The sequence below is a fragment of the Megalops cyprinoides genome, chromosome 5 (genome assembly GCF_013368585.1).
Source record: "Megalops cyprinoides isolate fMegCyp1 chromosome 5, fMegCyp1.pri, whole genome shotgun sequence".
Taxonomy (NCBI): Eukaryota; Metazoa; Chordata; class Actinopteri; order Elopiformes; family Megalopidae; genus Megalops; species Megalops cyprinoides.
In genome coordinates this window covers 15349854-15363631 of record NC_050587.1, presented here as the reverse complement: position 1 = coordinate 15363631, position 13778 = coordinate 15349854, and the positions used below count along the sequence as shown (strand labels likewise).

At 48.2% G+C, this 13778-nt stretch overlaps 1 protein-coding gene across 4 annotated transcripts in view; it reads left to right on the top strand.

The window, feature by feature from the left end:
• Positions 1 to 13778, top strand: part of arhgef28a (Rho guanine nucleotide exchange factor (GEF) 28a) — an 87959-nt gene that overhangs the window by 31140 nt on the left and 43041 nt on the right. For all 4 annotated transcript variants that reach the window (XM_036528840.1, XM_036528838.1, XM_036528839.1 and 1 more), the window contains exons 8-9: positions 1340 to 1386; positions 8829 to 8895. In XM_036528840.1, coding sequence (XP_036384733.1) covers positions 1340 to 1386; positions 8829 to 8895 — 114 coding nt within the window. The remainder of the gene's footprint in view (positions 1 to 1339; positions 1387 to 8828; positions 8896 to 13778) is intronic.

Below are 13778 nucleotides of genomic sequence, written 5' to 3'. Positions count from 1 at the left end.
TGTTTCCCTTTAATTTTGACATCTGATCCGCTCTTCGCTCCTCATTATGACCAGTTACCGGCCTGGAGACGTCTCTACCATTGACCGCGTGTACATTTCCGATGCCGCCTGCAGCGATCGGCCGGGGAGCACTTAGAGCAGGTCCCTTCCCTGTGAGCTGACGGGTCTGGCAGGGCGTGGAATACAGCCAATCAGCTTGTTTATTACATTTTGGGGAGGGGGGGGTGGCACACAAACAGACCTTTGTGAGACAGCGCAGCATTTCCCAAGTGTCTCGTGGCGGGGGAAGAGCGTATTCTCTCGCTCCTGGGTGGGCAGAAAGTGTTGCGCAAAAGATACAGTCACTCCGTTACGGATCCCAGTTGCTGTTGCAGGTAACCGTGGTAACAGGAGTTTTAATTGCAGCCCCATTAGTTGGGCCGCAGTAAGTCGATACTGTGTCTTCCGTGTCTGTAGTTGTCACAAGCTGCAGAACTGAGTAGAAAATTATTCAGCTCTCCATGTGGTGCTGTTCGGAAGTCATGATATTCTTCACAAAAGGCTGTTTGAGTTTCTGCTTGGTGGAAGCAGCTGTATCATTCAGCATGCTGTCATAAATGAGCGTGTGAAATATCAGATGTGAAATTACATGCTTTACTGAAATCATCTTTCATGATTGTTCCCAGTGGCAAAGTAGTCACTGTATTCTGAATTGCAGTCCTGTTCTAAATGTACAACTGAATGAAAACGTGAATGGACCAGGGGTTCTGCTAAGAGAACAGATAATTTAATAAAGGAATTTATCTTCTTATTTAATTCTCATTTGGCTAATGTTCTAGTCCTGGGTGATTTGTAGAGTGCTTGTGGCTGCAAAGTAGATTTGAAGTGTAGGGTCTTTTTTGCAATTCAGATACAGCATGAATTACAAAGCTTGAGTGCAGCAAATCCACAGGCCAATTTAAATTAGTAATGACCAAACAACACAATCAGTCCAAACCAATCAGTCGCCAGTGTTCAGAAAAGTAGCTATCATGTGATGAAGAAAGGTTAGAAGTTGGATGAATCCATGCAGGTACAGTGTGAAGAGGTGACCGCTCTAAATGCACAGAGGTGGTGATTGGCCTTGTGTGATAGCGGTCAGTTCATTATGTCACCACTGAGAAGCCAAAAGTGGATTGAAGTGGGCTCTTGCTTTGTGTTTGCAGAGGCAGTGAACTGTCTACCAGGTGACGAGTACAGCTGAGCAATGCTGAGTGTGGTGAACCGATGCCACGATGGACAGTATAAGATAAAGGTGTCTGGCCAGTGTATGCAGCGTTCACAGACATCATTCCTCATTCATCCTCTTCTTCTCTTGCAGATCTGTGTATGGACTTCTGTAGAGGGGACCATGCGCTTGTAGATAATGTAAGTATCTCCCACTTTAACGAAACCAGCATGACCAATTCATTACATCACATTACATCATGTCTGCTTAAAGAGTTGCTCTTATCCAGAGTGACTTACATAGCTTACATTTGTTACATGTCACCCGTTTTTGGCCCTAGATATTTACTGAGGTAATTCAGGTTAAGTACCTTGCCCAAGGGTACAACAGCAGTGGCCCACCTGGGAGTGGAACTGGCGACCTTTCTCAGCTGCAGCCAGTTGCCATGACAAAAGAAAGTGCTGGTCATTCCTGTGGGAATTTGTGATGGCGGCACTTTCTCAATTATAAACCCATCTTTATGTAAAGGTAGAACACATGGCCTTCTGTCTGTTGGTGTTCTGCTCGCCCAGCATTTGTTATTGTATTATGCACTTTGGTGAACGGCAGACTAAAACGTTGCACTTCATTTAGCTGAGTGTTACAGAAGAAAAAAAAAAAATAGTTGACCTTAATTCCAAAACGGAATTGTAAATGTAGTGTAAATGACAGCGTTTCCATCAAACACATGTACTCTTTTCGCCTCCAAATCAGGACTTTTAATTGAGGAAAGCTCTAATCTCAGGAGGCAGAACCCTTGGCTAGGCCCACCAGACTGCTGATCGGAAACAGGAATGATTAATGACCGGGCTGATTGAGTGTTCCTCCCGGAGCGTGTTGCCAGTGATAATCGCTGGCGAGGTCCTGGGTGTTGAGTTGCTCTGGATTTCAGAACACGGCCAGCAGAATCCGCTAAACAGACTCTTGACAGAGGAATTAGAAACACTCCAGAGAACCTGAGACGCGTGCAGCTGTTGCACTGAATCCGGTGTGGTTTGTGGAAAAAGAGGAAAGCCTCAACCTTGCCATGAAAAGAAAAAAAATTGTAAAAAGTAAAAGAAAAAAAAATTGTTTCAGTAAAAAAAAGTCAGTTGAATTTATTGTCGATTAAAGTGATCAGGTGGCTCTAGCATTTTGATTTAAGTTTGATCCCTCTGAGGTTAGAGTGACTATTGAAGTAACAGCAAAACAGTTATAACCAGTGTCTGTTTGACACGTAACAACATGGAGACACTGAATTTGGTTAATTGCTCTCACATGCACAGGTGTCTAGTTATGTCAGAGTAAGATCTGCCGTAACACAAGGTTAGGTGAGGTAAGATTGGATCATATTAGCCGCCCAGACTTAAAATACAGCTTTCAAATAGCATGTATAGAAACTAGGGCTGTCATTTGATTAATTTTCTTTTCAAATTGCAATAGTTTCAACAACTTCGTGCACAGTATAGCTGAAGCAGTAATAGTATGCGGTGAAATTGCTTGTCCAACAGCACATTATACTGATTATGTCAGGCAGCACAGGTTAGGACACAGTCGCAGACCCAAAAAACGCGAGGGCAGAGAAACGCACGGCAGAATCAAAAACGAGTATGCAGGCAGGGTCAAAACCAGAGAGGCAGTCCGAGGGCAAATCCAAAACGGGAAAGTCAGAACAGGCAGGGTCGGAAAACGGGAAGGCACGATCAGGCAAACAAAGTAAATCGGCAGGCAAAAACGGAGTCAGAAACAGGCAGGTCGAAAATCACAAAACAAGCAAGCAAAGAAAACGCGGGGACGAAACAGGCAAAAAAACACTGAGACGAACTAGCAAAGACTGAACAGCGAGCAGGGCATATAAAGGGACAGACCGACGAGGGGATGAGATGCAGGTGCGCAGGTAATCAGGCGGAGACGGGGCGGAGAAAGGGGCCGGGCAGAAACAAGGGAAAAAGGAAAAAAAAACCAAAAGCGCAGGGCTAGGAGGCGGGAGTACTGACAGTACCCCCCCCCCCTACGAACGCCACCAGGCGTAACAGCAGGAGCACCAGGGTGTCGGCGGTGGAAGTCCCGGATGAGGGCAGGGTCCAGGATGTCTCTGGCGGGGACCCAACATCTCTCTTCGGGGCCGTAGCCCTCCCAGTCCACCAGGTATTGGAATCCACGTCCCCGGCGCCGAACCTTAAGCAGACGGCGCACAGTGTACGCCTCCGCTCCGTCGATCAGGCGAGGTGGCGGCGGAGCCCGGGGAGCAGGGCAGAGAGGACTGCGGATGACGGGCTTGATCTTGGAGACGTGGAACGTGGGATGGATGCGACGGAGCGAGAGCGGGAGCCTGAGCCGGACCGCTGCAGGACCAATAACCTTGGCGATAGGGAAGGGGCCGATAAAACGAGGAGCCAGCTTTTGGGAGTCCACCTTCAAGGGAAGGTCCCGTGTGGAGAGCCACACTCGTTGGCCCTGGCGATAGCGAGGGGCTTTGGAGCGGTGACGATCGGCAAACCGCTTAATCCGGGCTGTGGAACGGAGCAGCGCGAGCCGAGCGCGTCTCCAGGTACGGCGGCAGCGTCGTATCAGCGCCGCCGCCGAGGGTACGCCGACCTCCTCCTCCTGGGCCGGAAACAGGGGCGGCTGGTAGCCAACACAGCACTGAAAGGGGGACAGACCCGTGGATGCAGAGGGTAGGGAGTTTATGGCGTACTCCGCCCAAGAAAGGTGTTGGCTCCACGTCGTGGGCTCCTGGGATGTCAGACAACGCAGCACCGTCTCCATTTGTTGATTTGCCCGCTCGGTCTGGCCGTTAGATTGGGGGAGGAAGCCGGACGACAGGCTGACAGTGGCGCCCAGTAGCCTGCAAAACGCCCTCCAGAAATGAGAAGTAAACTGGGGACCCCGGTCAGACACGACGTCGGTGGGCAGACCGTGTAAACGGAATACATGGTTCACCATTAGCTGGGCCGTCTCCTTGGCGGAGGGTAGTTTGGGCAGCGGAATAAGGTGAACAGCCTTGGAAAAACGGTCGACGACTGTGAGGATGGTGGTGTTACCGTCAGACAGGGGCAAACCGGTAACGAAGTCGAGGGCGATGTGAGACCAGGGTCGTCTGGGTACAGGCAGGGGTTGCAGCAGGCCGGCGGGTGGTCGGGTGGTAGTCTTATTCCGGGCACAGACCGAGCAGGCGGCTACGAAGTCCCGGATGTCTTTAGCCATGGTGGGCCACCAGAATCGTTGACTGATGAATGCCGCGGTGCGACGAGCACCGGGATGGCAGGCGAGTCTCGAGGAGTGCCCCCACTGCAGGACCTGAGAACGAACTGGCTGGGGAACAAAAAGACAGTTAGGGGGACAGGAGCTGGGGCCCGGTTCGGTCTGGAGAGCGGTGCGCACGGTGGTCTCTATGTCCCAATGCGCCGCCCCGACGATACATCGGGCGGGCAGGATGGTGCCGGGCTCCTGAGTCTCATCTGCAGGGGTGAAATGACGGGAAAGAGCGTCTGGCTTACGGTTCTTGGCTCCCGGGCGGTAAGACAGGGTGAAGTGGAATCGGGAGAAAAACAGTGACCAGCGGGCTTGTCGAGGGTTAAGGCGCTTAGCCGTCCTGATGTACTCAAGGTTTTTGTGATCCGTCCACACCAGGAACGGCAGGTTCGCCCCCTCTAGCCAGTGCCTCCACTCCTCCAGCGCCAGCTTGATAGCCAACAACTCCCGGTCGCCGATGTCGTAATTACGCTCCGTGGGCGAAAGGCGGTGGGAGTAGTAGGCGCAGGGGTGGAGCTTGTTGTCAGCCGATGAGCGTTGCGACAAGACTGCTCCCACACCCACATCCGAAGCGTCCACCTCCACCAAAAACTGCCGGGCAGGGTCAGGCTGAGTCAGGATGGGCGCCGAGGTAAAACGGGTCTTTAGATTACAAAACGCCCTTTCAGCTTCCGGGGACCAGGCGAACGCTCTGTTGACAGATGTTAGAGCCGTGAGGGGAGCTGCCACCGTGCTGTAGTCGCGAATAAAGCGCCGATAAAAGTTCGCGAATCCGAGAAAGCGTTGCAGCTCCCGACGGGAGGCGGGGCGAGGCCACTCCTCCACAGCCTGGACCTTCTGCCGGTCCATCTGCATGCTCCCTGCCGTGACGATGAAACCCAGGAAGGAGATAGTGCTACGGGCGAATTCGCACTTCTCCGCCTTGACGTACAGGTGGTTCTCCAGCAGGCGCTGGAGAACACGACGGACATGCTGGACATGTTCTGACAGGGAGCGGGAAAAAACGAGGATGTCGTCCAGGTAAACGAACACGAACCTGTTGAGCATGTCGCGAAGGACGTCGTTCACCAGGGACTGGAACACGGCGGGGGCATTAGTTAAACCGAATGGCATAACGAGATATTCATAGTGCCCCGATGGAGTGTTGAAGGCCGTTTTCCACTCATCCCCCTCTCGGATCCTAACCAGATGGTAGGCGCTGCGTAGATCCAGCTTCGTAAAAACGGTAGCCCCCTGCAACGATTCAAATGCAGAAGTCAGAAGCGGCAGGGGATAGCGGTTCCTCTCCGTAATGGCGTTGAGGCCCCGATAATCAATGCAGGGACGGAGGGAGCCGTCTTTCTTGCCCACAAAGAAAAACCCGGCCCCGGCGGGTGAGGAGGACGGACGAATAATGCCGGCTGCGAGGGATTCCCGGATGTATTTATTCATCGCCTCGGTTTCCGGTGCAGACAGGGAATACAGGCGGCCCCTAGGAGGTGACGAACCGGGCAGGAGGTTAATGGCGCAGTCGTAAGGGCGATGTGGGGGCAGCGAGGTAGCGCGGGACTTGCTGAAGACCGGTTTGAGATCCATGTATTCCGGCGGCACAGCCGACAGGTCCGGGAACTCCTCAGGGGCTGGGGCAACCGGCGATACAGGGACCAGAGCGTCGCGAAGGCAGTTGGAGTGGCAGAATTGACTCCAGCCCAGGATCTTGTTTCCCTCCCAGTCGATGTGGGGGTTGTGCTGGGCCAGCCATGGGTAACCCAGAACCACGGGAGCTTGAGGGGAGTCAATGATGTGCAGCACGATCGCCTCGCGGTGGTTGCCAGAAATGAGGAAATTCACCGGGGGAGTGGCGTGGGTGATGCGAATCAGCGGGGCTCCGGTGATGGCGTGGGCCTCCAGAGGTGAATGCAGCGGGATGCGGGGGAGACGCAGGCGGGCCGCCAGGTCGGCGTCAATGAAGCTCCCGTCGGCCCCTGAATCGATCAAAACAGAGACCGCATGAGGCTGATCCCCGACGAGCAGGGAGGCAGAGAACAGGGGGCGGATTTCAGGGGACTGGCAGATAGGGGTAACGCTCACCTGTAATCCCCTCGCTACGGGTGAGCGCCGGCTTTTACCGGACAGGTCGCCACAAAGTGACCAGCCTGCCCGCAGTACAGGCACGACCTGGTGCTGAGCCTCCTCTGACGTTCGGCTGGGGACAGACGAGTGCGGTCGACCTGCATCGGCTCCGGTGAGGCAGGAAGCGGAGGCGTGGGGCTCGGTGCTGCGAGCGCTAGCGGAAGGGCTCGAGAGGGACCAGGCAGTCCACCGAAAGCTCTCTCCTTTCGTCGCTGCGTCAGGCGCTGGTCCACACGAACGGCCAGTTCCACCAAAGCGTCGAAGCTGGGGGGTAGCTCCCGGGTGGCCAGCTCATCCTTGATGGTCTCAGCAAGACCGTGGAGGAAGGCGTCGTATTGAGCCTCGGTGTTCCAACCGCTGGTGGCAGCCAGGGTGCGGAAATCGATGGCATAGTCCGACACCGACCGGCGCCCCTGGCGGATCAGCAGCATCTCCCTGGCGGCCTCGCGCCCGTGCCTGGAGCGGTCGAACACCTTCCTCATCTCCTCGGCGAAGGCGGTGTAGACGTGGCAGAAGGGGGCATCGGCGTCCCAGACCGCAGTGCCCCACTCCCTGGCTCGGCCCGTCAACAAGGTGATGACGTACGCGATCCTCGCTCGGTCTGTAGGGAACGTGGAGGGCTGGAGCTCGAAGACCAAGGAGCACTGAGACAGAAACGATCGACAGGTTCCTGGATCACCTGCGTACGACTCCGGAGGTGGCAATCGGGGTTCCCGGCTCGGAGGCGCGGGCAGGACAGGCGGGGCGGCTGCTGCGGACGGAGGGGAAGAGGAGCGGCTACCCAGGTTGAGCTGCAGCTGCTGCAGCTGTGCAGTGACGCCAGCTAGGTTGGTCGCGAAGCTTTCCAGGGATCGACCGATGGCGTCCAACTGGTTCTGATGCCCCCCCAACAACGCACCTTGCAGCTCCAGTGCAGCCTTCAGGTGAGGTAGGTCTGCTGGGTCCATACTGGCTAGTTCGTACTGTCAGGCAGCACAGGTTAGGACACAGTCGCAGACCCAAAAAACGCGAGGGCAGAGAAACGCACGGCAGAATCAAAAACGAGTATGCAGGCAGGGTCAAAACCAGAGAGGCAGTCCGAGGGCAAATCCAAAACGGGAAAGTCAGAACAGGCAGGGTCGGAAAACGGGAAGGCACGATCAGGCAAACAAAGTAAATCGGCAGGCAAAAACGGAGTCAGAAACAGGCAGGTCGAAAATCACAAAACAAGCAAGCAAAGAAAACGCGGGGACGAAACAGGCAAAAAAACACTGAGACGAACTAGCAAAGACTGAACAGCGAGCAGGGCATATAAAGGGACAGACCGACGAGGGGATGAGATGCAGGTGCGCAGGTAATCAGGCGGAGACGGGGCGGAGAAAGGGGCCGGGCAGAAACAAGGGAAAAAGGAAAAAAAAACCAAAAGCGCAGGGCTAGGAGGCGGGAGTACTGACAGATTATGCTCAACATCCTGCTGTGTCTGAAGCCACAATATTATTGTGCATTCTTGGCTCGTACAATTCTCCCTGTGATTGTATAGGAGCTTTGAGTTACAAGGATTACCCAGATACCACCCATGGAATAATTTGCATAAAGTTAATCATTTATGTTAATTTAGAAAATGTTAAATTGTCATATATAAATGTTTATTTATCTAGCATTTCAATTCAAAAAATTGTTCTGGAGGGTTGAATATTTTTGTAAAACTGTATCACTGATCACATTCTTGATTGAACTACTTAGTGAGCTCATTCATTGATGCAACCCTTTGAAAATGATGACACGTTTTTGGTATATATGTCAGCTTGTGCGTCGGCAATCACACGATGCCATTTCTATTCTATTCTCTTTTTTTAAATTGGGACAGGGTTTATGTTGGTATTACATGTAGTTACTGACATTAACATCAAGCCAGTAAATTGGCACCTGCATTGACGGGTGAGGGGGGTGAGTAATGCACTCTCTCTGAGAGGTTTCTGAGAAGCAGGTGGTCTGCTAATGGACTAAACACCCCCACTTCATACCACTCTCCTTTATTGCTCTAAGAGGTGCTATTTCTGTTTGTGTGTGTGTGTGTGTGTGCGTGTGTGTGTGTGTGTGTGTGTGTTTGTTTAAGAGTGAGTGCGTGTGTGTGTGTGTGTGTAAGTGTGAGTGTGTGTTTGTGAGTGCGCGTGTGTGTGTGTGTGTGTGTGTGTGCGTATGTGTTTACTCTGTTAGTTGTTTTTCTCCCTCTGTGACATGCTGTGCTGGCACATCTGACTACACCTCTCTGTCGCAGGTTTTTGAAGAGGAGCTTGTGCTGTCTCTTGATGAGGAAGAGGAGGACGCTGCAGCATTCCCTTCTGGTAGGATTTCGATTTCAAATTATTCAACTCCAAATTCAGACACAGCTAAGGACAGGGGGTCTGACAGAAAGAGGGCTAGCAGTTGTTTAATGTGACATTTATCATATTTTCAGCTGTCTGTTATTTATCAGAAGTGATTAGTTCACAACTGCTTATTATGAATATTGTTCTCCAAAGTAAATAGAAGAATAGGGGAGGTGTGGAATTACAGCAGCACTCCTCAACTGACTTCTATTCTAACAACAGCGATTTCCCAGGATTGTGACAGACAGAATAGTCTTTACAGCAAAATGTGCAGTTTCTCACTCATTCATCTGAAGGGTACCATAACTGATGTAATCTGATGAGGGTGAATTGGAAGGCTATCTGTGTGTGTGTGTATGTGTGTTTGTGTAAGTGTCAGTGTGAGTGTGTGTGTGTGCGTGTCTTTGTGTAAGTGTCAGTGTGTGTGTGTGTGTGTGTGTGTCTATGTGTGGCCTACAAATTCAGGAGAGAGGGGAAATTCTGGATAAAGTGATGATGTAACTTTCTATACATATGATGGCTCTGTTACTTCAGAGTTGTTTGAGCAGACAGGGCTTGGCTGGCTGTCGTTTTTCACAGCCTGCCAGCAAATCTCAGGAATCAAAACAAGTGTGGATCTGAACCTATGCTTAAGGTGTGAGCAAAGTGGGAACTAATGCTGAAATGAAATGCTCAATATAAGATTATGCTCAATATTTGCTATATGCTAATGCTCAATATAAGATTATTCCTTTTCATTGGATATGAAAGGTTTACGCGATTTGGGGCAGCACTGGTGTTTTCCGGTCAAGCCGGATGCAGTTTGTTAGTGTGCTTTGATATGCCTTTTAAATTGTAGGCAGAATATTATGTCCTGTCCCCTTTTACCCAAACATGCCAAGACATCATGGAAGCAGCGTGTTGGTCATTATGATTTGCTGAATAATGCTGGTTTGTTTTCACCTTGCCCTGAGTTCTTTGAAAAACATTGCCAGGTCTGAAACTTTATTGAAAAGAAGATTGCATTGTTTGGCTGGTAAATGGACCGCTTTCCTTGGTGTTAATGAGGTTTGCTGATTTATCTCTATAGAATTAAATCTAGAAAGTATGTTGTGTCAAAATTAATGAAAATTATTCAAAGGAATTTTGTCCTATAGGATATAAATGCAAGAATGTAAGTCAGTTTTGTTGGCTGATGGTTACCAGTTGTTGTGTGCTTTGTGAATGACCAATAAGAAAATCTTACAAATGACTTTGATGTATGGGCATGAAAGAGTTAATGAGCGTGTAAGTGAGTGCTATTGAGGTATTGCTGCATCCTGGCCAGTCAAGCAGGAACTGATGAAGAAATGGCTAACCTACATGACCATTACTGATATTAACTTTGGAGTGTGTCACAGTTTGCAAATAAATGGACTGCCCCCACGCCTCCACTGCCCCTTCCAACACACACTAAAACCAGCTCCATCCCCTCTGCTACCTCCACTCCACCTCAATAGTTGATATGCTAATCAGCATATCAACTATTAGCTAGATTGGGCAGGTTGTGTTTCACTTTTTGAAGTTACCCAGCTGTGTAGGTATACATTTACCAAATACGTGGAAGAGAATGGAGTTTGAATTACATGCAAAATAAGTTGCCTTAACCACGGGGTTGCAGATTCCTGGGTTGCGTAAGGAGTTATATAAGCATCCAGACAGCGGAGTGACAAGCTCTTGTACAGACTATGTAAAACTGCATAAGCAAAGGTTAGGCCAGGCCCCTTGCTGAGAAGGTGCTGATCGTGAGTCGTGCCTCCTTGATGTCCTCCCGTATCAGGGCACCAGTCAGCGGGGGGGGATTCTGTTCTCATGTCCTCCCTGTGGCCCCCTGCTGAGGGGAAAGCGCACGCCCTGTCGTGATATCCAGCCCTGCTGCTAGGCCCTCATGACCCCAGGGTGGCTGCGCTCATCACCGGCCTAGCGCTCACAAGTACGCAAAGCATCTGCATTACCCAACCGTTGCAATCAGTCAGCCATTGTCCCTAACAAATGGGACGCTGTACCCGCATACCGCACCATCTTGTGCCCTTGGCCACATTCAGCTTGTATTCATTTAAAAAGCATGTATGTTGGGCTGTTATGTCAGCAGTTGAAATCCAGGGAGAGTGTCTGGTCAGACATACCAAGCGTTTGTAATTCATCCATGGAAGGGCCATTTACTTGGTGTCTGCTTGGTGTTTTCAATTAACACATTCCCTATGTAATGGCTTTTTCTGAGAAACTTGTTTTCGAGAAAGTAACTACAAGTGCTAATTATGTGGCTATGTAAGAGATAATTTGAGGAAAGATAGTGGTAATTTTTCAGAGAACAGTCCCTAAAGTCCTTTAATAACATCTATAGCAGTCTTTCTGTTATCACAGGCCAGGCTTTCACTGTAAATAAGAGACTGTACCCCTTTGGTAAACTACTGACTTAAGCTTTCTTGTGTCTATGTTATGGTGATATTTTATTCTGGTTATACTTTCCATTTCAGAAAGATTAGGCAACAGTTTGGCAGCATTTTTGCCCACATTTTTGTGAATTAAAACATGAATATAGTCATAAAATCTTTCTTTGTCTTGCATTTACTCAATATGCCTTCAGTAGTTATTTCAATGATATGTGATTATACCTAAAAGATATAATGGAATGTATATGTAGCTGAGAACTCATATTCTATTCCTGCTCCTTCAAATTGCTGATGGTTTCTTAAAGCTTTGACTGTTGCTGTCTTGATGTTTTTTAAGTTTACTCTACAATATGTACAGACGTGCTTGCAATTACACAGTTACACAGCATGGTGATTAAAGGCATCATTCAAAAAGCACATATTGTCAGATGCTCATGTAATTACATGAGTTAAGTAAAGCCTTTCCCACGCTACATGATTTTTGCTATTGGGAGGTCGTATCATCCAGAATTCACACATGAACATGAAAGCCGTTTTCATCACAGCGTTAATTCACGCACCATAAGACTTAGACCAGTCAATAATCCAATTCCAGTCAGTAATCACGTCTTATTGGGCATTCTTAGAGGTGTATGTTTTTTTTTTGTTGATGATGTATATCAATAAGAGTATGTGAATGCCGAGGTAGGTTTGTTTGGGGTCAGGACTTCATCACTAGCTGCCTCACAAGCTGGAGGAGCGCTCATATCATTGTGTAAAATGCCATCTGTGTTATCGATGATCATATAACAAAAGTTCCATCTGCTCAAAATGCCATGGGCTAATGACATTATTATGGTTATGATATTGTTACGATATTTGCTGGCAGTAATGAGACACAATAAGATACTAGAATACATATCTCTGCAATGTTGCTATAACTGCTCAGAGGTGCAGTGGTATTAACGATAGTTGTTTGCACATATCATGCTTGCAAGGCACTTGTGTTAGACACATACTGTGTCAATATATGATAGTTGCCATAAATATGTATGTCACTGGCCCGCTATTGGCCCTATCCTCTTATAACGTGTGTCATGCTCAAGATGTAATCAGTGATGTCAATCTCTTGTTGAGACTGACATCTCAAGGAAAATCAAACTAGGTGCTGTTTAGTGTATACAAAAGAGTTTATGCAGCTGGTGGCTTTTTTACACTTTTACATTCGCATTCTATTTTATGTTGTGCAAGGGGTGTGAGAATGTCATTTATTCATTTATAATTTATGAAAGATCCTCCTTTAGTTGTTAAGCTTCCCCATTTGTTCTTTTAAAACTGTCCTCTGCCAGCTGATAAAAAAAATCTGAGATGTTAGTCACTCCAGGTGATCATACAGTTACAAAGGTACTTATCAGGAGCTCCACAGGTCCCTGCATGCCGAATAAGTTGGAGCCTTTTGAGCTATGGTTACAGCCTTCTGATTAACTTGCATGGGACATGCTGAAACAATTTGTTCTTCCAAAGGAGTCAAGTATTTGGTTAAACAGTACTTAGTTATATGGCTAATGTGTAATCACAATGGTAGACAGCTCACATGATATAAAATGTGACCACAACTTCAAAAAACCTTTAAAACCACTAGCTCCCTGTGGGCATAGTTGTAGTAGGCAGTCCCTCCTTTGGTTTTCAGAACTGAAATGTTTCAAGGCATCTGATTATTGATTGTGGTATTGCCAACTCCAGCAGTCAATACTTAGTAGATGCAGGATGTCATTGATTGTGGCCCTGTAGGTTTTTGGTAGGTTTTTATGTAGTTAGAAGGAATAAAGAAAAAATAGTCATTCAAAGGACAGAGAGTAGGACATAGTCAATCATATTGTATTTTCTATTATGCATTGTGCAATTGTATCATCGATTCACAGTTGATCATCTACTGAGAAGAGTAATTGCATTACAAGTGATGGAAAGCAAAGCCACTTTTTATCTCGTGTGTCTTGCAAATTCATAAAATGACTATTCACTCAAGATCTACCATGAAGAAGGGTTACATAACCTCATATATTTGGTTTTGGCTTCATTTTTATGTAGTCTGTTTTCAAAATTATAATGAAGCTCTTGAAATTGTTTCTGATGCTCACAGTAATAAAATCCTGCTTGGACTCTTGATACCGTAGAGCATAGAAAACATCTGATTATGAGATGTGTTTGTATTTAGGAAGGAAGTAGATGGTAACTCACTGTGATGGGCATAATGTTTAATTATATTACAAATGCAGGCATGCTGAAGTAGTTGTATACATTTTTCTTTTTCAGAACTATTATCAGTCATACAGACACTGATTTATTATATGGAACATGCATGCATGTTAAAGTAGCCGTGTGCTATTGCAGCACAAAGCATTACCTAACTGATTACGAAACACCCTACCAAAAGCACACAATTCTTATTACCAGGATAAAGGGAGTCCT